Here is a 27,868-nt window from a genome sequence, read left to right on the forward strand (position 1 = left end):
CAAATACTCAGAAGGCCTTAGTTCAAGAGGCCTTAATCCTCACAGCCTGCACGACAAATTGAGGAAGTGAGAAAAACATGCAGGCAGAAGGCAGGAGTTAGATAATAGAGCAATAAGATAAGAAAACTAACATCAGGAAAAATAATAATCTGTAATCTTTAATAATAATACTAATAATATTTACTACGTTTACGCTTAAGATGATTAACGATGGTTGGGTAATGTAAATTAAAGAAAATGTGCAAAGTGTGACCCAAGAACAACCCGTACACACAGAGTGCAAGAAGTTGTGCAACTTTATTGGAATGGAAAATTCAGAAAGTGCAGGCAGTGATCCAAAATATAAAAATAAACTTTCGGTTCCGCTTTAATTGGGACAAAGTGCAAAAAAGCCAGACTTCTGCTTTGAAAAACAGATAAACAAGATCAGATTTATCAAATTGTTAAGAAAAATATAAGAAGTATATCAGGTAAATTGTTGAAGTAAATCACAATTTCCAGGTGGCGGACTAGGCCCATCAGAGCTCGAATCAGATGCAAATGGTGACGATTTGGGTAAGGGAAGGTGTAGCCACCTGCTCCCAGAATCGTAGACGAGAAGAGCGCTGCCTGCAAACTAGAACAATAAGAAAATCTGAAACAAATGCACTTTGCACATATTAAAAGAAATATAACAAAACAAAGCATACAGAAAGAAAGCAAACATGCACAACTAAAAAATTAATTATCTCTTTACCAACCAGTAACCAAATTAAACTAATATTGTAATATACATATATGTATACATGTAATCATGTAATCTTGATTTTAGTAGTGTAAGTTCAAAACTGGCAAATAATCACAAATAATCATGCAATGATCAGAGTAATGTGATTGTTTAAACTAACCTTATATTCCCACGTAATATGGGAATAGTAAGTAAACAAAAATTAAATACTAACTAACAAACATGATCAATGGATTGAATTAATCTGATTAAAGTCATTTCAATACTTTAATCAGATTTAAGCTGATTAAATATACTTCAATGCTTATCTCAGTTAAAATATAAGGGAAAAAATCATTAAAATAATCTGTTAAAGTAATTAGTATAAGCATAATCTAAAGGAATAACCAGAACATATGTTAAAGTACCAATAGACAAATAATTTCTATAAATGTCTCTAGAATAGCTAAAATCTCTAAAATATATAATGGACAGTTAAAAACAAATAAGACAAAATATACTGTGATGAGAATAATAAAAAATTAAATGTAATTATGAAAATAAAACACTTACACATCTTGATGAGGAAATTTCAGAAAAATTGATTGCGGCTTCAACAAAACCTCAAGTCACCAGCGGTGGTCAATGCTCTGGTCAAGAAAAAGGAACAAACCAAATTTTCTCCAAAAAAGGGAAAGCATAAGACTTCGTAGGCCCAGACTTAAATAAATATGAGATGAAAAAAAAAGGAAAAAAGGAGATTATGCAATTGGGAGGCGCTACATCAACCTAACCAACCTAACCTAGGCAAAATTGGCTTACATCTAATAAATATTAAGTGATTTCTTGACTTAAGGAGGAGCAAACAATGATGTAAGTGTTAAATGAAGGTATATAAACCATGTAAAATTAGGGAAGTTAGAGGAGGTGAGAGATAGACAGCTTCGCAGTTTGTCTGTTTGTCTTTTGTCTGGCTGGCCCAGTGCTGTCCATTTACTTTTGGCTGCAATAAACTCTTTTGCTGTTTCAGTGCTTGAGTAGTTATTGATTTTGTTTTGAAAATACAACAAATTTGCCACGACATATTGGCGTTGTCGGCATAGGATACCCCGGCTGGTCGTTGCAGCCCCTTGGGGGTCGGCGACCCTACGCAGTCAGCGGAACTGCCGCGGCAATAGGAACAAGGTAAGCAGAAACCTGTTATTCAAATTCTGCTATAGTTTTCTGCTGTCTGTGGGGGTCGGTTGATTCTTGGGGGACGGCTGGCTGGCCCCGGGAACCAAATTATGTGGAAATTGAGTAATGTAATGTGTAATAATGTAATGTTAAATGCAATTTGAAGAAATAGCAAAAAAGTATGCGCTTATAAATTGATGTTGATTAATGTGCGTTGTGCTTTTGTGCTTGCTGAGCTGAGCTTGTTGGCTTGTTGGTTGTTATTTGTATTGTGTAAGTCTGTTGTGATTGTCTTGAATTGTAACATTTTACAAGTAGGGCTGCCTTCAATTAACAAATAGTGTTGATTGGAAGAGTGGATAGAAGAAATACTGGTAGGTAGGGTGTGTGATTGTGTAGGTGCATGCATGCGTTGGCATGGAACAAGTAACCGTGTACTACAATATACCTAGGTACCGTGGTAATATGTAGTATACAACTACGGTGTGAAAGGAAATCTCGTGGATACCGCTATCATCATGATACCATAGTACGTCCAGGTATAATGATTGGCATGATAGATAGGGCTGAACGGGCGAGTGGAAAAATTCCAGCGGAAAATTCCTGTATAACCGCTGCTCTAGGGACTGGAAAATTCCTTTAGCAGGGCTTAGGTGACAGGTGGAAAAGTCCTGATCAGGTGGCTGGTGGGAATGCATGATTAGAAAATTAGAATAGATAGGTTTGATTTGTGGTTGTAACTCTGTGATTTTATGATGTTGTGATTGGTATAATGTCTTGAATTGTGAAACGTGTGGCAAGTGAAGAAAGAACCGGATAAAAATAGAATTTCTGAATATGTGGTAGCAGAAGATGGTTATTGGTTAAATTGATTAAGTACACTCATATAGTGCTATAAAAATATATGTAATAAATTTAATGTCAACATATTCATACTGTACTTATTAGTTCCAAATATACAATATATTTATATATATATATAGTGTATTAGCATATACATGAATAGAAATAAGAGTAAATAAGAGTAATGTTAGTAAAATAAGTAACATAAGTAACATAAGTAGAATAACTTTCTGTCTGTGGTGGCAAGTGCGGCTATACCACTCCTGGAACATCCCTTAAGTGGGATCTGGCAGAGCTGGATAGACGTGCTTGCGCACGAGGACAGAAGTTACATGAGCTCCGGAGAAATAAACCGGAGACATAGATAGAATAGCTTCCTGTCTGTGGTGACAAATACAGCTATACCACTCCTGGAACATCTCTTAAGTGGGATCTGGCAGAGTTGGCTAGAAGTATTTGCGCACGAGGGCAGAGGCTGCATGAGCTCTGGAGAGATAATCCGGAGACATAGCAAAACACATTAGTATATTATATGAGCTCTGGAGAGATAATCCAGAGACAAATAGAGTAATGAGGGATAGTAGAGCACACAATAATCTGAGAAGAAGGAGACGAGGAACACAGTCACCAAGCACCAACCCTGTACACACACATGCCAATTTTTTGATTCCATATTATTACCAAATGGTTCCCTCACAAGCACCTATGTCCAACCAGCACTTACTCAGAATATCACGAGGCACGGAGCGCATGATGGAAGAACAATTATTTAGGAACGCACCATTTCCAGAACGTTTAATAGCTCTTGCATTAACTGCTATGAACGTAGATTTGATATGCTTGCCAATGCAGATAATATTTTCAATCCCACATACTCGGGGGGGACACATGTTTGTGAGGCGATATTATTTGGGTAGAGAAAGTAGGCTGCAAAAGAAAACGTATATATTAAATGTTGGTAGATAAACTGAACTGTTTAATTAAACAACCGTATAGAAATGAGAAACTGAACTGAATATGTGTATTAATTAGAATAATAATAATAAAATGATATATGCTCATATTATGCAATACATAACTGATATAAAAGGAAATAATCTAATTAAAATTATAACCGTTATCCGTTACATTGTGTTTGAGTTGAAGCAGACGTGGCTGTGGGTGAATCAGGAAACGGCACACCGCAGCGCACACGAATCACATGCACCACGAACATTGAGAGAAGAAAATCTCCAGTGACAAGCAAGGGGAACAATGGGAACCAACTTGGACGCCTGGTTGCTGAGGGAGAAGACTTCACATAGTAACATAAAAATTGTTTTATATGCATATATACATAATGTAAGACGACTGCTACTGATAGACTTATTACTGAAATATAAATCTGTAATTGTGCACAAATATATGTTAAAGTCAACCAGCTAAGAAAAAGCGGAACAAACCGCTCGCAAGCTTCTGTAAAAATGTGTGTTAGATCTTAATTTAGAAACGTTTAAGAGGCGGAATAGAGGAAACACGTGAGGAAACTGCAATGAAGCGCCATTGATGTAGGCTTTACTGCTATGTTATAATTTTCTATGGCGCCATCTAGTGTACCATAGAAAAAATTGCAAATCATTGTTGAATTCAAAAAAGGGACTTGCTTTCATGGTGTGGATGACAGAGGATACTGTTACTAACAAAGGAATAAATATATTGTCATTTTTTCCAGTTTTCAATAAAAATTTGATAATAAATAAGGATTTAAAAAAAAAAAAGTCCAGTAAACTTCAGTAACAAGACTTAACTTAGATCATTTAAATAATTAAACTAGAATGGAAAAACCAGTAGAAATCATAGTTGAACAACACCGTCTACTCGAAAAAGAGATCAGAAAATATATGAAAAAATGGCATGATAAAACAAAAGGATATTCAAACCAATGGCCTACTGATGGGTCGTTTAACATAGAAACATGTACCCAATTAAGGCAAAAGATCATAAGCTGGGGAGCGGAAAAAAAGAAAAAAGAAATGGAAGAAAAACTCAAACTTAAGTTAATGATAATAGATTATTTTAAGGAAGAAGGACAACGAAGGCAGAAAAGGCAACAAGAAAAAACTGAACAACAAATGATGAACATGATATTAAAAAGAGAAAAGGAAATCAAGGAAAATGAACAAAAAAACAAAGCCAAACATGAAGAAACTACAGAAATTCAAGATGGACAGGAAGAAACATTTCCGCCACCACCAGAGATGTGCATGAGGCCACCACCCTATAACACTGAACAGCCCCAGGAGAATAAAGTGTATCCTACTATCCCTATGATGGGAGTAACAACAATTGAAGATGAATGGACAAACGTAGAATTACAAGTTAATGGTACGCTGAAAGGATTAGCACGGTCAAAGGAGCAGGAACCAAATCTAATGTCGGCTGGCAGAGGAGCTGGAAGAAGAGCTCAATCTTCAACCCCAGGTTCAAAAAATATTGCAGAAAAAAGGTTACCAAGTGAAGAAATCTCAATTTTCCCTGAAGAGCAGTCATGGAAAAACATGATGAATAAAAATGCTCAGACATACTGGAATGAATACCCGAGCACTAGTTCACCACGAAGGCAAGGAACCGAAGACACTAAAATAAAACCTCGATGGGTCTCATGTCCTGGTGAAAGTTCATGCCTGAAAAAAGAACTACCTATCTCTCAGCAAGGTGAAGCAAGCACAAGACCAAAGAGTTTTGCCCATACTCGTTCCGAGTTGGAAGAGAGAAAGAATATGACAGAAAACAATCAGGGAAAATTAGTCAAGCTAGAAGGAGAAGTGAAGATAACTCCACTAGAAGAGGAAGATAAGTTACTTCATGGAGTCTTTGAAGATCTTAATGGAAGAAACACTACCCACTTAACAAGACAAATACGACTGATAGAGACACAAAAAGAAGCCCTTAAAGAAAGTCAAAGCCTAGTAAAAGTTTTAAATGAAATGGCCAACAGTATTAAAAATATAACTCGACTAAATGCAACGCAAGAACATAGCTGGACTGCAACCAAGGAAGTATCAGAACCTAATAACAGAGAAGGTGCAAATGAAGACCCACAAAGAAGAGAGAAGCTTCCACATAGCTTAAGGGCACAAAATCATGACTCAAATGTAACAAGCCTCATAGAGATAGATATGGAGGTGGAAGGGGAAAAAGCCATTCAAACTACTAGAGCACTGAGAGACAGATCCACTCTGAGACAACCGGATCGATACAGCAGTACAACACTCGCTTGCGTTCAACATGAAAGGTGCAGAAGAGAAGAGGAAAGGAAAAGACAAGTGGATGAAGATGAACCTACAACCTCTTCATCCCAGTGTCCACTAATAGTAAAAGGAACAGCACTACACTATGTGCCATGGAGCTTTATGGATGTGACTGGACTCATAGGTAGACTTCCAGACCTATGCGAGGGGGCACAGAGATGGATCACCCAATTTGAAGAAAAAACAATGGGCCACCAACTGGCCCTTGGAGACATTAAGGCCATATTAGGTCAAACTATCGGGAAAAATAAAACCACTGAAGTTTTGCAAGAAGCTGGAATGCCACCTGAGGCCGAAGATGCTAGATATGATCATTACCCACTGGGACCCAACAGAAATGCAATCTGGGGAGCCCTAAGGAAAATGTACCCAACAAAGATGGATCCAGGACGATTGGAAACTATTAAACTGGCTGAAGAAGAAAATGTAGTTAAGTTCATACAAAATTTCCAAGATGCTTGGAGAGATGAGATGAAATTGGTGGTCATTGGGATGAAAATGATACAAGTAGAGGCCTGTTTAGAATGATGTTGAAGAAAACTTTGCCACTCTCAGTGCAGGAGAAATTGGATGGAGTGATTGGCCTCAACACCATGGCCTGGAAAACCTTCCAAGCCCACATAATCCATTTTGTCAATCAATATCGAAAGGCAAAACTCGAAGCGAAAGAAATGTCAAATAATTTGATGACACAATTGTGTAAATCGCAACTGGGAGAAATAGTTAGAAACAAACAAGAAGAAAAAGAAAAGAAAAAAGAAAAAGAAGCGGCTACCAAGCAGGCTGCACTTATGGTAAATCCCCAACCAACTTCCCCACCCGTGACTCAGCCTTATCAAAACAACCCCCCAATGCAAACAATGACTTCATTTACACCAAGATATCGAATGACAAGACCACCCCAATATGGCAGAGGCAGAGGAAGAGGATGTTGGGCCTGTGGTGATTTACGCCACTTTAGAAGAGACTGTCCCCATGTTCAATTCCTATGGGGAGACAGAGTGGAAAGAGCCGAACAACAAGGTCAAACATTGGGACCCCGAGGACCTCGAGGACCGCAGACAGCCCAAATGTCCCCGCCATTGCCAGCTACACAACAATCTGGCTGGTCAGATACATGGAAGGGACAAAACCAACCAAACCAAAGACATGATCAACTACCTCCACCAATTCAAAGTGGACAATGGGAAGGCCCCTCAGAAGGCCAAAACCCCAATTATTGAGGATGCCCAGAGAAGCCTAATAAGGGGGAACTTATGCAGTTTGTCACCACTTTGTATCCGGCCCAAGAACCAACGGTGACAGTGAAAATAGGACAATATCTAGAGGCACCATTTATGATTGACACCGGAGCTACGTACTCAATTGGACAAGCAGGCTCTAGACTCCCCCTGACCCGTAAAGCAATACAAACAGTGGGCTTCTCGGGAAAAACTCAGACTTTACGGTTTACTGAACCTCAAGAACTAACATTAGACGGAGTAACTATCAATGCTTCACTGCTGTATTCCCCACATGCACCTATGAATCTCTTGGGGAGAGACGCATTATGTAAATTAGGAGCAAAAATACACTGTGGACCAACAGGACTCTGGGTAACTTTTCCAGAAACCTTAGTAACGCAATGTCTACTCATTCATAACCCAGATATAACACCGAAAGAAGTTAATGTGGTATACTGGTTAGAATACAACCAACCATCTGGCCTTTGGAACACTTATCAAGAATGGAAACCATGGATTACGCACTTACGTCCAGATTGTCAAGAAACAGACTTACCCCTACATTGCACCATAAAATATGACTCACAACATGATGAGGAATTCGCTACATTGTGGGAAGACTTAATAGAAGGCCGTGAAATGGACATGAAAACCATGGAGATTATAATCGGAATTCAAGAGTGGTACCAAGTTGAACATGCAGCGCCACATGTCTCTCTGATGATCGCGGAAAACTTTGAACAAAAAGATTTAGGTAAGATGGTTGAGGAAGCCAAACAAATAAATGATAGGGAACCAACGTTAAATCCATGCATACATTTATCACCTGATAAAAAGTTCATGTATATATCACAAGAAAACATAGGCAGAGTTGTTGCCACCCATGTAGACATAGAATTGCAAGATAAAGACATAGCAATTTCACAGATGTCAATGATTAAAGAGGAAGCAAAAGAAACAGAAGATAAAATACTTCAAGCAGTTCCAGAAATAGTATGGTCAAAGCATCATATAGATGTAGGACTAGTCAAACCAGCAGGATTAGTAAAAAATCCAGGTTAAACCCAATGCCCGGCTCCCATACATAAAACAGTATCCACTGTCGTCCAGGGCAATTGAAGGCATCAGACCCACAATTTTAGGATTAGTAGAAGCTGGAGTACTTATTCCCACTTCAAGTCCTTGTAATACCCCTATTTTTCCACTTCAAAAAGAAAACTCACAAAAGTGGAGATTAGTTCACGATCTCAGAGCTATTAACAATATAGTCATTGCAGACTATTTGACAATATTGTCAAATATCCCTGAGGGAACTAAGTGGTACTCAGTTATTGATTTATGCTCTGCCTTTTTTAGCATTCCTCTACATCCTGACTCACAGTACTTATTCGCATTCACTTACGAAGAGCAACAATATAAGTACAAATCCATACCACAAGGATATGTGGAGTCTCCTTCCCTCTTTAACCAGGTGTTAGCACGCGATTTAGCGACGCTCTCGATACCAAGTCGTCTGTTAATATATGTTGATGACATTTTGATTTGCAGTCCAACAAAAGAACAATGTCAACAGGACACAATAAAAGTATTAACTATGCTGGCAGAAAATGGACATAAGGTAAGCAAAGACAAGTTACAATTCTGTAAACAAACAGTCGAATATTTAGGTCGAGTGTTAGAAGGAACGAACAAAAAAATTTCACCAACCCACATTGAAGTCATCCTAAAGGCACCTCAGCCCCAAACAGTAAAACAAATGTTATCATTTCTGGGAATGGCAGGGTTTAGCCGACCCTGGATATGCGATTTTGCATCTCAAGTACAACCATTGAGAGATCTAATTAAAGCTGCTGATCGAACTAAACCTAACTCCCTTCTTACCTGGACACCTGAAGCATTAGCTTCATTTAACTGTATCAAGACAGCATTGGCCACAGCGCCTGCTCTAGCCAGTCCTGATTATACCAAACCGTTTCAATTATACGTGTCAGAACGACAAGGATTTGCTTCTGCCGTACTAACCCAAGCTCAACACGGAATGGGCAAACAGCCCATAGCATATTATACTGCCGCCCTCGATAATATTGAAAAAGGGATGCCCCCCTGTTACCGTGGTCTTGCAGCAGCTGCATTTGCGTATGAAAAGGCATCAAGTATTACCATGGGGCATCCAACCACACTATATACTACTCATGCAATACACGCGTTACTAACTAGTCAAATGTTTGTAATAACTAATGCTAGACGCTCAGCATATGATGTAATTTTATCCGCGTCTGAATTAACCATTGAACGATGTAAAACTGTAAACCCGGCTAGCTTAATGGTGCTGCCAATAGACGGAACCCCTCACGATTGCTCAGAAGAGTCTAATAAATTTGTTAAAGCCCGACCTGATTTAGAAAACCAACCACTAAAAGAAGCAGAGCAGGTATTCTTTGTAGACGGATCATGTTTCCGAGACCAATGTGTAAATAAAGCTGGACACGCTGTAGTGTCCCTATCGGCAGACGGTAAAACGTATCAGGTCGTTTCCTCTGCTTTCATCCCTCAGCCATGCTCTGCTCAACTAGCGGAGATTAAAGCATTAACAGCCGCTTGTAACCTCGGCGCAGGAAAAAGGTGCACCATATATACTGATTCATCATACGGATATGGGGTAATACATGTTTTCGGAACAATATGGGCGCAGAGAGGATTTTTGCGTACTGACGGGTCGCCAATTTCCCATGGACAAGCAATATCTGACCTCTTACATGCTATGACACTCCCATTAAAATTAGCTGTTGTAAAATGCCGTGCCCACAAGTCAGACGGGTCATTTGTTTCACAAGGCAATGCTGCAGCCGATGAAGCTGCAAAGAAAGCAGCCTTAGGACCTACTTGCAGTATGGTCCCAGTAATTGCAGAAGACGTAGAACCGTGTGACACAGAATTAACTTTAAAAACCATTGCAGAAATGCAAAACTCAGCCCCTGCATACGAAAAAGCAATCTGGATAAGGCGCGGAGCAAAATTTGATCAAGATACTAATATTTGGCGTAATGTCGAAGGACTTTTTGTAGCACCTGCGTCATACCTTCCCATGTTAATAAAGTCCGCGCACGGAATTGATCACTGCGCCAGGGGGGAAATCCTGCGAACAATACGCTTAGAATGGTGGTCTCCTTATCTCGCTAGCCAGGTCGATAACTATCTATCAACATGTGAAATCTGTGGTCAATATAACATACGAAAAGCATCAACAACACCTCTAGGACATATTCCTCAACCTATGGGCCCATTTAGACACTTAATAATGGATTTTGTAGACATGATAGAGCGCAAAAGTGGAAAAAGATACATTTTAGTAGTGGAAGACCGATTTAGTCGATGGGTAGAGGCTGCTCCAACTGCTAAAGCAGATGCAAAAACCGTAGCAAAATTTCTAGTCAGAGAAATAATTCCAAGATTTGGAATCCCAGATATATTGAGTTCGGATAATGGATCCCACTTTGTAAATGACATTATAAAACATATCACAGTGGCTCTATGCATTACACACAAATTAGGATGCGTTTATCACCCTCAATCACAAGGAATGGTAGAACGTGCTAATGGAGTATTAAAAACCAAAATTGCTAAGATTTGTGCAAGCTCAAAATTATCTTGGATTGATGCGCTACCCTTAGCACTAATGAAGATGCGGTCTCAGACCAATCGCATGACACACTTAACTCCACATGAAATGCTTACCGGACGACCAATGTCTGTCCCCCACATTCGCACACCATATGATGGACCTACTCTTGAACAACTTGAAAATGAAATGGAGAGTTACGTCAAACACTTAACGGATATTCATAAAGTTCTATTTTCACAGACTAACGCAGCAACTCACGGAGGAACAATTAACAAGAAAGGACTTCTATCAACAGAAATAGGAGACTGGGTATATATCAAAGTATTTAAAAGAAAACACTGGGCACAAGGTCGCAGAGACGGACCATACAAGGTGGTACTTGCTACTCCAACAGCCATCAAAGTAGAAGGTAAAGAGCACTGGTATCACTTAAATCACTGTTGCAAGGCAAAAGGTCCTAGAGACCTCCAAGCTCCTCCAAAGGACATAGAAATCCCGTCCACAGAAAACAACTATTTCAACGACAATGATAGTGAAAATGAAGAACATGGTCCAGCACACCGTACCCGAGCACGAGTAAAAGCCACACAACCAACAGCTTTATAAAGAAAGTGGGAAAATTCCACAACTCTGTCAAATTAGGATCTAAAACAGCTACTAGAAATTATTTGGACATTGGTAAACATACACAACCACACAGTAAAACACAATAAGTCCACCACCATGCGACAGCAAAGCAGACTAAATCATGCTAACATACATGCATTAACATTAGCAATGGGTTTTATGTTTGGAACTGTCATCATGATAAGAATATTGTATATTCGTATATTCGAATTCGCCAGTTAGCCAAGACACCGCAAGGAGTTGCATTAAGAAGCATTAAGGAGCCCGCCAAGTGCCCACATGCCCGTTTGGCACTGTCTCTGGACTGGCATGTGAAGACCCTCTTTACTTTCCTTCCCTTTGCCCTCCTTAAAACACTTTTCTTCTCCCATTCTTTCTATTAAAATATTTTTCCATAAGACCTCGCTTTGTGTATGTGGGGTCACCCGAGTCAAAGATCTTACAGTTACTAACGCACATTCAAAGCATAGGTTATTTATAGCATGTAATGTCACAGAGTTGAGCAAAGAGTAGTTCACTAAATTTGACTAATTTAGTCAATAGTATATTATCAATAGTATATAAATTGCCTGTGGTGATGTTTAATATGGTAATGCACAGAAGGTTTATAATTCCTACAGGTTTCCAGGGCACAGATATCCAGTGGACTGTTAACAGGTGAAGATCATAATGTTTTTGGCAGGTCATGACAATTCAGGTTGGTAGTAATGCGTTACATTTACCCTGTTACATTTATTTGAGTAACTTTAAAAAAAAATACTTCTATGAGTAGTTTTTCGTGCACCATACTTTTTACTTTAATTAAGTAGATTTGTGAAAAAAAAACGCTACTCTTACTCCGCTACATTCGGCTACACTTGACTCGTTACATTTCTAACCATTCTACACATGGAGCCTGTGAATGCCGGTGGTACTGTACCACATGACAGTGTTTCACCAATTAAACATAGCAACAATAATCACATGACTCCATTTGACCAATTAGTCACAATAACAATAACTACATGTAGTCACATGATTACACACAAACTGACAGCAGAGCAGGAAAAAATCTTCATCTGTGGAAATGAAAACAATGAAAACAAAATTAGCAGCGGCGTCTGTCTCCAATGCTACAACAGAAGAGGATGAACACCCCTGGCCTTATAAACAAAGCCTGTTCCGCTTATACACAGTGCAAAAGAACAGCTTCATACTGCGGTGTATCATTTGTCTGCCAAGACAGACAGACATTTCAGGAGATAAAACCTGACCTCTAACATGTTTCACTGAATGTTGCAATGTTAGCATATATAATTATTATAATTATATACAATATACTGTATAGTATAATATATAATTATTATAATTTCCAAAAAAAAATCGGACATTACGATGAAACAGTTACTTGTACTTGAGTAGTTTTTTAAACAAATACTTCTTTACTCTTTCTTTGGGTAATATTATATTTTTACTTATACTTGAATAATATTATTTTGCAGTACACCTACACTTACTTGAGTACATTTCTGGGTACTCTACTCCCCTCTGTGTGTAGGAGGTACTTTCTAAAGGTTATTAGGTAAATTGTGACAGTGCTTGAAAGATGAGGATGAGTATGAGGATGAGAAAAGGGAGAATTACACTCATAGCACAATATGCATGTGTGTGTGTGTGTGTGTGTGTGTGTGTGTGTGTGTGTGTGTGTGTGTGCTTTACAAAAGTCAAAACAAACAAATTAATAAAAGTTTTACTCACGTCTGTCGCCCGTGTCAGTCACAGCTGTCCAAGTCCCTGTTAACATGAGAAAAATCACAGCAGTTCTTAACTCGTATTAACAAATCCTAGCAAATCATTCTTATTGGTTGTAATAGTTGACAAGTTATTTGTTCACAGTTGATTCAAAAGTGATTAAAATTTGGGTCAATTCCTCATCCTCTAGAAAAAAAGTTTAAGAATGTGGGACTCAAATTGTGAAATAAATATTTTCACATATGAACTGGTTATCACTGTGAGCTGTGCACGACAGTCAAAGCTAAAGGTGGTCTTAAATTTCTTATTTTTAACTGCATTCCACAAAACATACAATTGCAGTGCAAAAAGCAAAGCAAACAAACAGCATTTAAAATTACAGTCTACTTTTAAATATTAACATTGTTAGTACGTTTTTCAGAGTAAATTGTCAGAATTTGTACTGTACTGTGGAGATTGTTGATGGTGTACTTGTCACAGTGTGTACACCTGCCTTTAAAATCCCTGTCTAATTCTAAATACCATAAACATTATTTGTAAAGTGTTGGGGTTCACATGTTTACCTCTGTTTAATTCTTTCCATGTGTGGGTGGGTGAGTGAGGTGGGGAGGGACATGGGCTGGTTGCTTTGTGGTGCAAACCCCCCTCAGTTTGTATACCTGCTCATATCATAACATGATATGAAGACAATTCTTCATGGATTAAATAAATCATTTGAGGTTTTGATGAATAAAATAACTTTTAATTAACATTATTTGCAAATTGACATGTCATGAATGACGTAGATTCCTGTAGAATTAATTCCACAGTATATACAGTAGAACCACACCCCCTTGTGTTTTATTTCTGACTTATTTCCAGCAGCTGGCAAGCACAAGAAAGTTTGGGGTATATGAGTTGGCTTGCGGGTTCCAATCAATCTCTGCACTCAAACTATACAAGTAGTTGAGATAATCCAGAAAATACTATATTAAATAGATTAAAACTCTACTCTAAAAATCTACTTGAGCTTGATATATTACAAATGAATTTGTTCAACAGAAATTTTATCTCATTCATTGCATGGTCATATTATAAGAGTTTCCTTTACCTGAGCAAGTAACACCAGCATCTTCACCATGGTCACAGTTGTGTATTCCAAATCCACTATGAGAGCACTGTGTGATGGTGCTTTCTCTTCCTGAACAGCCAACATTATCCATCCATATTGGGCCACTTCCCTGACCAAAAGTGGCACTTTGATTAGCGCTGACAGCATTACCACATCCAAGCTGTCTACACACCACCTGTGCATCATTCATGTCCCAGTCATCATTACACATTGTTCCCCACTGGTTATTATAATAGACTTCCACTCTACCAGAGCAGGAGTTACTGCCACCAGCAAGACGTATGTTAGTGCCATCTAAGACAAACAGCAAAATGTATGTTGATATTAGAAATATGACAGCATTGCAAGCAAAAACAAAATGAATATACTTGATTTTAAAATCTAAAATATTGCACAAATTTTGTAGATTGTATACTCTAATAAATGCTACTTCGCATATCGTGACGTCCATAATGTCAACAGGTCTCCTCACTAGAACCAGAAGATACTTATCTTCACTTCATTGGTTCCCTGTGAAATTTCGCATTGATTTTTAAATACTACTCTTGACATATAAAGCATTAAATATGGAGTCTCTGCTTGCACTCTACAGTTAATATACATTCACATTATACACTGTGTGACTGTGACCATACCTCCCCCTCTTTCTCTTTCCTCTCTCCTCCTGTCTTCCCTTTTCACTCTTTCTCTCTCTCTGTCGAGCTACACGTCATTCCTGAGCTGCCAGTGATCCAGACTCCCTCTGCCCTCTGGACCTGTCTGACCCATCCTGGTGCCCCACTTCTGGTTGAAGATCTCGTCACATGGATGCCCCGTGTGTCTCTCTGGGATGCGTCTGGTGTCTGGGAATGATTCTCTCTACCTAGAAAATGGTTCTGGCCTCGACTGGTGTTGGCAACTGTTTCTCTGGGGACTTGACAGTGCGATAGTTCAGGACTGGAACTTCCTACAAGTCTACCTGGGTCTTCAATAACTACCTGGACTCCATATTAACATCAATTAACATCAGCTATTATAGCTGAACTGCCTGTCACATAAAACACTGTATAAATGCAGATCATTTACTGCTTTCTGTTTCACCCAAATGAGGATGGGTTCCCTGTTTAGTCTGGTTCCTCTCAAGGTTTCTTCCTATAAGTTTTTCCTCGCCACTGTCGCCCTCGGCTTGCTCACCAGGGAAAAACTGACCATTCTGATTCATACACATTCAAAATCCACACAAATTTCATACAAAATTAAATAATTCTTTTGATTGTGTAAAGCTGCTTTGCGACAATGACCATTGCCGAAAGCACTATACAAATAAAATTGAATTGAATAGATGGATGAGGTTCTCTCCCACCAGGTCATTGAGTTGCCTGCACAAGCTCCACCACGTCAGACTGGTGGTAGGGGTATGTGGTGGTTGGGTATGGTTTGGTGCTGGTATGTAAAGGATGCAAGGGTCTTTTGGGTGGGAAAGAACCCACATTAGATAATGTGGCTAATTATTGTTTGGCTGGGGGAGCATTATAGGAGCAAAGCTTTTCAAAATTCAAAACAAACAAATAAATAAAAGTTTGACTCACATCTGTGACCTGTGTCTATTGTCCTTTCCTTAAATTGTCCTGTGACAGTAAGGTTTGCAGTAGTATTTGGCAGGTTTGTTGCTTTTGTAGTCACTGGTGTCCCAGAAGTCCCTGTTAAGATGTGGAAAATCATAGCGATGATTGGTCTTGTTAGGTCTTGACAAATTATAGCAAATCATTCTCATTGGTTGTAATAGCTGGTAAGTAAATTGTTTATGGTCAATTAAAATGTTATTTATAGCATGTGATGTCAGAGTTTAGCAACAAAGAACATTCCATCAAGAATGCAAATTTTGGTCAATTCCCCATGCTCTAGAAAAAAATAATAAAAGAGTGGTCCTGGGATCATATTGTGCACCACAATCAAATCTAAAGGTGGTCATAAAGATCTGAGAGTTTGCAGATTTTTTAGGCAGTGCATTCCACAAAACATATAATTACAGTGCAAAAGAGCAAAGCAAACATGCAGCATTTAAAATCACCATCTACTCCTAAATGCTATTAACATCATTGCAGATCATTTACTGCTTTCTGTTTCACCCAAATGAGGATGGGTTTCCTGTTTAGTCTGGTTCCTCTCAAGGTTTCTTCCTATTACCATCTTAGGGAGTTTTAACATTGTTAGTAAAAATTGTTGAGTTTGCTACTTTAGCTCTGTTTTAAAGGTTTAATAAATAAAATAAATTTTAATTGACATTATTTGCGAATTGTCATTTTATAAGATAAGTAAATCCCTGTGCCATTAATCCTTTGTACAAGCTCACCCCCTTGTGTTTTATTTCTAACTTAACTTGAGCGCTCCACCCAATCTCTGCACTCAAACTACACAAACAGTTGTAATACTCCTGAAAACACTATATTAACTTGGTTAATGATATAATCTTTGCTAGGGTATTTAATCTACTTGAACATGATCCATTACAAATTAATTAGTTTAATAGAAATAGAATCGCATTCATTGCATGGTCATATTATAAGTAAGTAAGCACATAACATTAGCATCTTCACTGTGACCACAGTCATGTTCTCCAAACACATTATGAAGCACTGTGTGATGGTGCTTCCTTTTCCAGAGCGGTGATCATCGTCTATCCATATTGGGCCACTTCCCTGGCATTTTGACGAGCGCTAAGAGCAATACGACATTCTAGCTGTTTACAGACCACCTGTGCATCATTAATGCCCTAGTCATCATCAAACACTGTTTTCCACTTATTACAATAGACTTCCACTCTACTGGAGCAGGGGTGACTGTCACCAGCAAGTCATATGTAAGCGCTAGCTAAGACAAACAGCAAAATGTATGTTGCTATTGGAAATATGACAGAATTGCAATCGAAATGAACTTAAATGTCCTTGATTTTAAAAAAAAAAAAAAAAAATGCACTTATTTAGTAGAATATATACCCTAATATATGCTACTCTGCATATGGTGATGTTCATAATTTCTACAGGTCCCCATAGCACAGTTATCCAGGTGGTTGTTAAAAGATGAAAAATCATAGCAGTTTCTGCTAGTGTGTCAGGGTTCTCTAGCTCTAGCAAACTAGCAAAGATAACATCCTTCCACATTTGTTGGTTGGTGGTGGTGGGTGTTGCTAGCACACCACACAGTTTGTAAACATGCTTACTGTATATGGTAACAGAGAATCCCATCCTGTTCATCAGTCAGAAACTCACTGTACAACACCATTGAGATTAAGAGGCTCCGGCCAGCCTGTGGGCAGTCCTCACCCTCTATTCTTACCTGCTCTAAAGAAACCTCCTCTTTCATGGTTTAGTCTATGCCCCACTCTAGTGATCTCTACTGTAGAAAAGATGCCATCATGCACATCTAAAACTAGAATCTAGACCTTCCTTTAAGTTGATCCACAGGCTGGGGGCACTTACTTTCTCTCCTGCCATGAGGGGTGGAGTCAGCTGCAGAAGGATAACTCCCCAACAGGGGTATGTGTTGGCAGGATGCTGGGTAAGGTGCAGGTATGTGAAGGATGCAAGTGTGGTGTGGGTGGGAAAGAACTCACACCTGATGAGAATGTGCCAAATTATTGTTTATCTGTTTGCATTATCTGGGGGGAGCATTAAGGGACACTACTCATAGGATCACATGCATGTGTGTATGTGTGTATGCTGAAAAGCTTTACCAAACACAAAACATACAAAATAATAAAACTTTTACTTACATCTGTGACCTGGTTCCTTTGTACTTCTAGCAGGTTGTCCTGTTACAGTAACATTCATTACAGTAGTACTTGGGAGGTTCGGCACAGTTGTACTTACAGGTCTATCAAACACAGGTGTCGAGGTCACTGTTAACAGGTAAGAAATCATATCAAATCTTTACAATTCATAGCAAACCATGAAGTGCAGTAGGTACTCTGTAACCGTTTGTAGGTAAATATTCATAAGTACATTTGAACATTTTTGGGATAATTTGGTTTGCTAGTTTGGCAAACACGTTTTGGAATGTGGAAAATAATGTTTTTAAGTAACAACGGCATTACATTCTTTTGAAATAGTTTGTCTTCCTTAATGGAACAGTTGTTTTCCATCATGCTGGAAATTGTAAAAGCTAAAGGTGTTCTTAGACAACTTAGAGTTTGCAGCTCTTTTTAAGCAGCTTATTCCGAAGAACAGATGATTACAGTGCAAAAGAGCATAGCAAACAACATTTATAACCACTGTCTAATTTTAAATACAATCATAATTATTTGATAAGTGTCAGTTCACACTTTTAACTCTATTAAATTCTTTTTAGACTTAATTTCATAAATACATGCTTCAACATTTGCATGTTGCAGATTAGCAGTAAACACCTAAGCTTACTGCATCCGTGCTGGTGTGGATGCTCTGCTTTCATAAACAAATCAAGTAATTTTATTAATACAATAAATATTATATTTTCAAGCAGCCAGCCAGTATTACAGCATGCTATACAACAGTGCTACACCTGTGCATAGACAGAGTTTTACATTTGCAGTTTTGTGTGGATTCAACGAGTCATTTTATCGGGGAAAGATTCGTATGTGCATAAAAGAACATTTACTTGAAAAATTAGAATTTTTTTGCTCCTTTATTCATGTCTTCTGATTGGGCTCAATATCGACACATTTTTAAGGTTCGTTGTTTTTGACATATTCACGAATCACAACATTCGCATATTTAACAATATCAGATAGTCTACTATCAGGAAAATGAGTAAATTTAAACCAATTTAAACCAAGGCATGTCTTTCATTGTTTTGTCCCTGTTAATATATAATTCAGTTCAATATTATTTGTATAGTGCTTTTAACAATTTAAATTGTCGCAAAGCAGCTTTACACAATTAAAAGAATTAAGTTTATTAAATGTGAATGTGTATGAATCAAAATGATAAGATTGTCCCTGATGAGTAAGCCGAGGACGACGGTGACAGGGGCAAGGAAAAAACTCCCTGAGATGGTAATAGGAAGAAACCTTGAGAGGAACCGGACTCAACAGGGAACCCATCCTCATCTGGGTCAAAACAGATAGCAGGGATTGATTTGCATAATACTATGTGGACTGGAAGTTCAGTATAACAGGAGATGTGTAAAATTAAATGGAGCCCAGTTTGTTCCTGGAGGCTCAGGTAGACTGTAGGAAATTCCAGTCATGAACTATTGAGCGACTAAAGTCACAGGTCCTTAGAGAATTGCTGTCTGCATCAGTCGAGGACAGGACCATCTTCATGGAAAAGTGAAACCATCCCCAGTCACCACACGCATAGTCCAAGTACTGGAGTTGTTGAACAACCAGACAGTAAAACATTACAATAATCCAACCTAGAGGAAATAAAAGCGTGAACTAGTTTTCTGCATCATTGGTGATAATATATTGCTTATCTTGGCAATATTTCTGAGGTGAAAGAATGCTTTTCTGGTGATATTATCTACATGTGCTTCAAATAAAGGCTGGAATCTATAATCACACCAAGGTCTTTTACTGTTGCACTTGATAGAACAGAAAGGCCTTTTAAAATCACAGTGTGATCAGAAAGCTTTACTTCTAGCTGCTTGTGGTCCTATGACTAGAACTTCTGTTTTATCAGGATTAAGTACAAGGAAATTAATTAACATCCACTTTCTTATGTCCTGCACACATTGCTCAACTTTAGTAAACTGGTTTTTCTCGTCTGGTTTTGCTGAAACGTATAATTGTGTGTCATCAGCATAACAATGAAAACTAATACCATGTTTACGAATTATGTTGCCCAGAGGAAGCATGTAAAGAGCAAAAAGCACTGGGCCTAAAACAGAACCCTGTGGAACACCAAACTCAACTTAAGAACATGAGAAAAACATTACAAAATACATTACAAAAACTATATAACAATCTTTTTGTCATAAATTTTAAAGCACTGTATTGATATTTCTTTCGTTAGTGTGTTTCATCATATTATGTGTGCATGAGAACAGAGTGTTTTAATTTCTTTGACCTCAACACGCTGCACTATCAGCAAACACATTCCGCATTCTTATTGGCCACATCTGTAGGTTGCTACTATGAGAAAAACAAACACAACATCAATTTAAAAAATATCTAACGCTCCCATTCCACTGCGCCGAATTAGCCACTGACCTCCCCCAAGGTCTCCCAATTTAAAGTCCTTGCCGTCTTTATCAGTACGGGGAATTTGTCACGCGCAGTGACTCCTTATCAAGCTGTTAACAACACAAACAAATTTGTAAGGACATGAAAACAGCTCTACCGGGCAATTTGACATGAGCAATACAAGCAATAAGGACATGTTATTGACACAATGATGTTTAAATAGACAGCCATTAAGGAATTTAACAATGTTCTACTGAGACCTAAATTAATGATAATGAAAATGATAATGAAAGGACCCTACCATCATATTCCGAACTACTACAGAGGTGTTAACAATATGATAATGACCTCAATATGCACCTGCTATGTTTTGTGATCTAAGTATAGTTTGATTTAAATAATACTACTCACATCAACAGCACTTTACACGTTGCAAAAAATTTTTTTTAATTATCCAATTATCCAATTATTATTATTATTATTACCTTTGTTTTTGCTTTCCTTCTTCATTGGTTTTCATCCCTAGCGTCACTTTATGTTTGCCTGCACAGTCAAATGCATATATATATATATATATATATATATATATATATATATATATATATATATATATATATTATTTTTTATTTTATTTTTATTTTTTTATTATTTAGTGACTTGATTCTGAGCTTTGGCAGTGGGAATGTATGCTGAAGCCATCATACGCTACACATAATATTGTTTAAATGTTGGCATGTATATAAACTCTGTGCAGATTTTATAATTTTCTCTATCCTAAGAGAGCCTGATAAGTGTATGGTGTTTCAGTAAAACAGAGGCTCTGCTAAAAAAAAGTTAGGCACATCAGTCACCTTAGCCCAAATAAAAGGTCTTTCTGAGTGTTATTAGAGCCCAAGCGCTATACTACTAGCGCAGGACCCTCTTGTTTTGCTAAGGATTATTTTTTACCAGCGCTTGGGGCTTTTTGGGGTCTTAACACGCTTAAAAACTCATGGAAAGTGGCAGACAGGTTGAAATCTGCTGCCATTAGGATGCCTTAGATGCCTGAGAGTCAGGGGCCCTCATCCAAGAGTTTGATGCTCATACATACTTGCATGTATGCATGCAAAAACCGGTATACATTTGTATTGAGCTGAACAACTTTCACACTGCATGTCATGGGCTCAACTCAACAGAAAGGCACATGTCTCACATACACATCACACACATACTAACACAAACATTACAAATGTTAACACACACACTCACACACAAACATTGTGCGGTGGGTCTTAACACACTCAAATAACACACAGATTGTGCGGTGCACTCGGGAGGCACTGGTGCATGGACCCCGTTCATCATTGCTTGTAACTATATAAATGTTGTTGTTTTGCTATGGGAACACACCCAAGACTTTCATTAACTCCTTTCTGTGTTCACAACAATTTGTGAGGTTTGTTTATTCTTCATTTCACAGTTTTTCTGAATTTGAAAATTGTACAGCCACCTGGCAGTTTTAAGTTACAAGAATACAACTTGTCTAACTCATCTATAAAGTATCAGGATTTTTAAAAAAATTACATACTTTCACATTTGGGGGTGGTGGGTATTGCTAGCTCACCGTGCAGTTGGTGAACCTGTTCTTATGGTAACACATGCTTTTATGGTAAAACAAACTTTAAATTGATAAAACAAAGTATTTATGAGCAGAATTACCTTTTTATTGATGTCATTTGCAAATTGACATGTTATAAGAGAAGTATCACTATCCCTATCACCCAGTGACTCAGCCTGCTAAATAGAGAGTGGCGCCAACACACTTGCCCAGGTACACACCCCACAGTTTGTATATCTGCTCGTATGGTAACGTATATATAAATACAACTTTTACTTACATCTGTCTGTACTTTCCTCAAGGTGTCCTGTTACAGTGGTATCTATTACAGTAGTATTTGGCAGGATTGTCGCAGTTATATTCACAGGTTTCCAAAACACAGGTGTCCAGGTCACTGTTAACAGGGAAGAAATCATAGCAGTTTTTGACAAGTCTTGACAAATTAAGTGTATTAGGTACTTTGTAACGGTTGTGTCATGTTATTAGTGAGAAAATCGTTCCGTGTTTATTATGACACCCGCTGGCTAATTTTGTCATTCCCAAAGTACAAACTTCCTGTTCAGCCATTTTATCACAAGAGTTACTCTGGAAAGCATTGTTTTTTACAATCTCGAATCATCTGCTTGTTTAAAGCTTTCTAGAAGCATTGCTTGTAAGTAATGTAGTTATCTAAGTTTAATGATCCAGCATTTCCATGTATTGTGTGATTTTGTGCACTTTGTACATTTTGTGAGGCTGTGTACCATAAGCAGCTCACCTGTTATCTTAGCTATGTTGTTTCCCTGGTGCTTAAACTTTATATTCAGAGCCTATTCACCTGTTTTGCAGTGTCTCTGTATAAGAATACATTGTTTGTACTGGTAATAGAGTGATTAGACTAAAACAAAAGTTTATTGTGTGACTAGTTTCACAGATTCAGTAATTAAGAAACTGTGTTCAAGACATTTACGAGTAAAGGAGACTGCACTTTATTCCCCACGTCTTGACTCGTCATTCAACCTATAGTTACTGACTGTTTAGCTATTTTACAACTTGTGCACGGAAACCACGCACACTGGAGGACAGAATAGATTAGTACTTAAATTTAATCAATTCATAGGTGTTTTATAAAATGTGATGTCACAGAATTGAGCAACAAACAACTATCAACAAGCCAAATTTAGAATGCTCTAGCAAAATGTTTGGGAATATGGAAAAGTCTTTTATGTTTCTGATGAACAACTACTCTACATACTTTTGAACTAGTTTGTCTTACCCAATGGCACTTTTTTCAGGATGCTGGAAATTGTAAAAACTAAAGGTTGTTCTAGACATATTGCTATCACAATTTCATCTTTTTTTATGTTTTTTTTTAACGCAGTAAACAAACAGCATTTAAAACCACTGTAAAATTCTAAATATTATCAACATTACTTGTTAAAGTGTCAGAGTTCACACGTTTAGCTCTGTTTAAATTATATTTTAAACTTCTTTCAAAAATACATCTTTCCTTATGTGGGTGGGTGGTTGAGGTGTTGCTCGAAGGTGCACACCCCACAGTTTGTATACCTGCTCATATAATAACAATATGACAACAACTTTAAATGTATTAAACATGTGATGTTTTAATGAATAAATTGTATTTTATTGACATTATTTGTGAATTGACATATAAAAGCGGGTTATAAGAGTAAATTCCTGTGAAATTAATCCTATATACAATTACACCCCCTTGTGTTTTTCTCTCACTCACTCATCTTCTATACTGCCAATTTGGGAACGCTATTTAGCCTAACCTGAATATCTTTGGACTGTGGGAGGAAACCAGAGTACCCGGAGAAAACCCACCAACCACAGGAAGAACATACAAACAGAGATAGGAATCGAGCCCGGCCGGGAATCAAACCCGGAGGTGCAAGGCGACAGTGCTAACCACTACACCACTGTGCCGCCTTGTTTAATACAATGTTTTTAAAGTTATGCCTTTTCATATCTCATAATTATATAAAATAAATAATTGCTTTTATAACTAATCCTCCATGCAATCTAGACGTGGTAGTTCCTGACCAATTTGTGGAGAAAACGTCTTTCTGTAGCTGTCCTCCAATGTAGCATACCAATGTAGCATTCATTTGGCCATCCTGTGTTGATGGGTTTTTGGGCATCTTTTGGATGTCATTTTTTAATTCTTCTTCTTTTTAGGTCTTAACCCCTGCTTAATTACTGTACGTGGACATGATTTTGAAGGCACAAATCTAAGTTCGTGCCAAAACAGGATCACTTTTTTTGGAACAACCAAATCAAATCTAGATTAAGCATTGCACCAACAGTACAGTACATGGGGAAAAGTGTAATGCTGTAAATAATAAGCTAAACACCAAATTTTGTTCTTTTACAAACAACACATGATACCTATTTTCAAATGCTGTAATGTGCTTTAAACACATTAAAGCTGATTCCAGGTTGCAGGGGAGAAGAAAAAATTACATTCATATCCATATGAAACAAAGATCATGTGTTTAGATTGTTATAACTTGGCTTTCAGGCAGCTCTAAAGTGAAAAATATCATTCAATTGTTATTGAATCTGTCTGCATTCCAGTTAGAGACCTAATCCTGACTAATCTTGAATGGATGCTTTAAAGCCACTGGTTAGAACTGCCTCATAGCCACATCCTCTAATATTATGAGTAAGTAGACACAGTTTTATCATACATTTATTTCTGTGTAGACTCTATGTTTCAGATTAAAACTGTCACAGTCTTCCCCAAAAATAAACTCTGGGTAACTAAAGAACTTAAGGAAAGAAAAAAAAAAGAAGGGGGGTTTCTTCACTGGCTCCTAGATGGAAACGAAGGAGGTCACAAGTGGCATTAAACTGGGAAGCTAAAATATAAGAGCAAAATGGAGCAATCATTTGCTGAAGGTAACCTCCACTCAGCCTGGCAGAGCCTCAAGCATTAGGTAGCTGTTGATACTGCCTCCTTTACCAGGAGAACAAAATGAGTAGCTTACCTCTCATATCTTCCAGTCTGTTTCATTATTATTATTATTTTTTTTAATCTATTGCACCGCATAGCGTCTATGGGAGTCACGTGACAAAATAATGAACGACTCGGAGTAGAAGAGTTATTAAGAAAGAATCGTTCAATTCTGTTTCCTGTACATAACTGAGTCACGTTAAAGATTTGTTCTAAAATAACTAATTGTTTACGAAAGACCCATCACTACTGTGGCCCTCACCTGTCTGGTGATGAAGGCAATGGAAAGGGCTGTCAAGAATCACATCATCAATATGACAAACTTACTGATGGACCCTCTGAACCTGCAGTTTGCATATCGCAATGGTAGAAAAGTTGAGGTCAGATGGCAGGATTCTATAGGACCCCTTTTATGTCCTGTTCCCTGCATTTGAGTGGCTCCCCTCAGGATGATGGCTACAATGACCCAAATGTAGGACTAAAGGAGGAGACTTGTTATGATTCAATGGATAGTAGATCCACCAGCAATAACTTGAAGTAATAGTTCACTGTATTACAGTCTTTCACATCATTGTCGAAGAATTTTGGCCCATTTTTCTTTATAAAATTGCTGCAGTTCATTAAGGTTTTTAGGCATTGAGATGTCCTCATAGAAGGTCTTAACACAGGATTTCAGATGGCCTTAAATTTATGTATTATAACACATAGTATTAGAATACTATCTCACCTTGCACCTCCAGGTTCCGGGTTTAATTACCACCTTGAGTCTGTGAGTTTGCATGTCCCGCCCTCAACACCCCCCCTCTCCTTCTCCCCGTGCTTGCTGGGTTTCCTCTGGGTAATTAGTCTATTAGTCAAATTGCTCATTAATGTGTGTGTAATTGTGTGTATGTGTGTGCCCTGTCTAGACTGTACCCCGCCTTGTGCCCTAAGTCTCCTGGGATAGACTCCATCATCCCCCGTGACCCTGTAAACAGAACAAAGGGGTATAGACAATAAGTGAATTCTCTGGAGTGCAGAGGAGTTTATGGTCGACTCGATGACTGCAAGGTGCCCGTGTCCTGTGGCTGCAAAAGCAAGCCCAAATTATCACCCCATTATGCGATACTGTATATTTCTAGTGAAATATTCTATGCTCTTTGGTTTTCCCCAAACATGGCATTCATGGCATTATTTTTTTTTTACATTAATGTCTCATCTGTCCATAGTACATTGATCCAGAAATTTTTGTTTAGATGCAGTTGTGTAAAATATTTTTTTAGATAGAAGAGGTTTCTCCTGGCAAGCCTTCCAAACAATCCATATTTGTTCAGTCTTTTTCTAATTGTGCTGCCATGGACTTTAACATTTAACATGTCTCAGTGATGCCTGTAGGGTCTGACATGTAGCTATTAAGTTTTTGTATGTCTAAGAGCATTGCACAGTCTGGCCTTAGGGTGAATGTCCTGGGACATCCAATCCTGGGAAGACTGGTGGTCTGAGGTGGTCGTAGCCACATGCTTCAAGCCCAGGACAATCTTCCCAGCACAGTCTTCTGTGTCTTGTCTCAATGACTACCATCATGTTGCACTCACACCCATCATCATGAATTTTTGTATTAGCATTTAATTCTATTATCCCCAACACCTTATCAGGAAGCAAAGCCTGTTGGGCCTGAACACCTTCCTCTGTCACTGGATCATGGACCAGAAGACCTCAGTTAGTGTGGTTCAGGAACTGCATCTCCAGCACCACCACACTGAACCCTGGGGCCCCTTGGGACTGTGTGCACAGTTTGCTGCTGTTTCCACTGCTGACTCATGACTGTTTAGCGAGACACCAATCCAACCACATCATTAACCATATCATAATTTGCTGATGACAAAACCATGGTGGGTCTTATCAGCAAGAACGATTAGTCAGTATACAGAGAAGAAGTATTGAGGCTAACAGAATGGTGTAAAGACAACAACCTTTGAATCTTCAAATATAGATAAAACAAAAGAGATGGTTGTTAACTTTAGGAAGACATTGAACGACCACTGTAGCTAAAATAAGTGAAATGATGAAGCTGAAGTAATTGGACAAGAAACTGTCAGAGTATGACGTCACATTATTCATCACCTCACAGTCACTAATGAACCAAAGGTACAGACAACATATAAGCACCATCTGTGACAGAGAATCGCCACCTTACAATCTTAAGTAACTATAATGTACAGTATAAGATCTGTGTATAAAAACCTGTGTAAGTCAAGAGACTGCAGTCAGTAACATGTAAGACGGGGAAGCGCATTGGCTGCTGGTCATCTCAGGGACACTGATGAAATGATAATACTCATTACTTATACGAAGGACTGATTATCACTTAAATCTGAGTTATTTGAAATTTGATTTAATTACTATAGTGCTCAATAGAAGAGAAAAGCAGAAGCTGATGTGCAAATTACCAGATAGCGCGACAGGCACTCCCCTGAACATCAATGACTCCTCTGTGGAGATCGTGAACAGCACCAAATTCTTGGGTGGCCATCTGGCAGAGAATCTTACCAGCTCCTTGCGCAAGAAAGTCCAACGAGATCGAAAGACCCTACAGCAAATAGTGAGACCAGCCGAGAAGATAATCGGGGTCTCTCTTCCCTCTATCGAAGACATCTACACCACACACTGCATCCACAAAGCCACCAACATTGTGACTGATCGGACACACCCCCCTTACTCACTCTTCACCTTCCTGCCATCTGGAAAAAGGCGTCCCATAACTTTAGATGGCCTTTCTGTTTCATCAAGTGCAACAATAAAAGCCCTCGGTGTGATTATAGATTCCAGCCTTTCATTTCAAGCTCATGTAGATAATATCAC

General features: G+C 38.3%; 1 protein-coding gene across 1 annotated transcript in view; it reads right to left on the bottom strand.

Annotated features, from left to right (window-relative positions):
* LOC128544935 (deleted in malignant brain tumors 1 protein-like) overlaps positions 1–27,868 on the bottom strand; it is a 217,951-nt gene that overhangs the window by 84,443 nt on the left and 105,640 nt on the right. The window contains exon 15 of the mRNA XM_053515248.1: positions 21,990–21,997. Within this exon, the coding sequence (XP_053371223.1) occupies positions 21,990–21,997 (8 nt within the window). The remainder of the gene's footprint in view (positions 1–21,989; positions 21,998–27,868) is intronic.

The sequence above is a fragment of the Clarias gariepinus genome, chromosome 16 (assembly GCF_024256425.1).
Source record: "Clarias gariepinus isolate MV-2021 ecotype Netherlands chromosome 16, CGAR_prim_01v2, whole genome shotgun sequence".
Classification (NCBI taxonomy): domain Eukaryota; kingdom Metazoa; phylum Chordata; class Actinopteri; order Siluriformes; family Clariidae; genus Clarias; species Clarias gariepinus.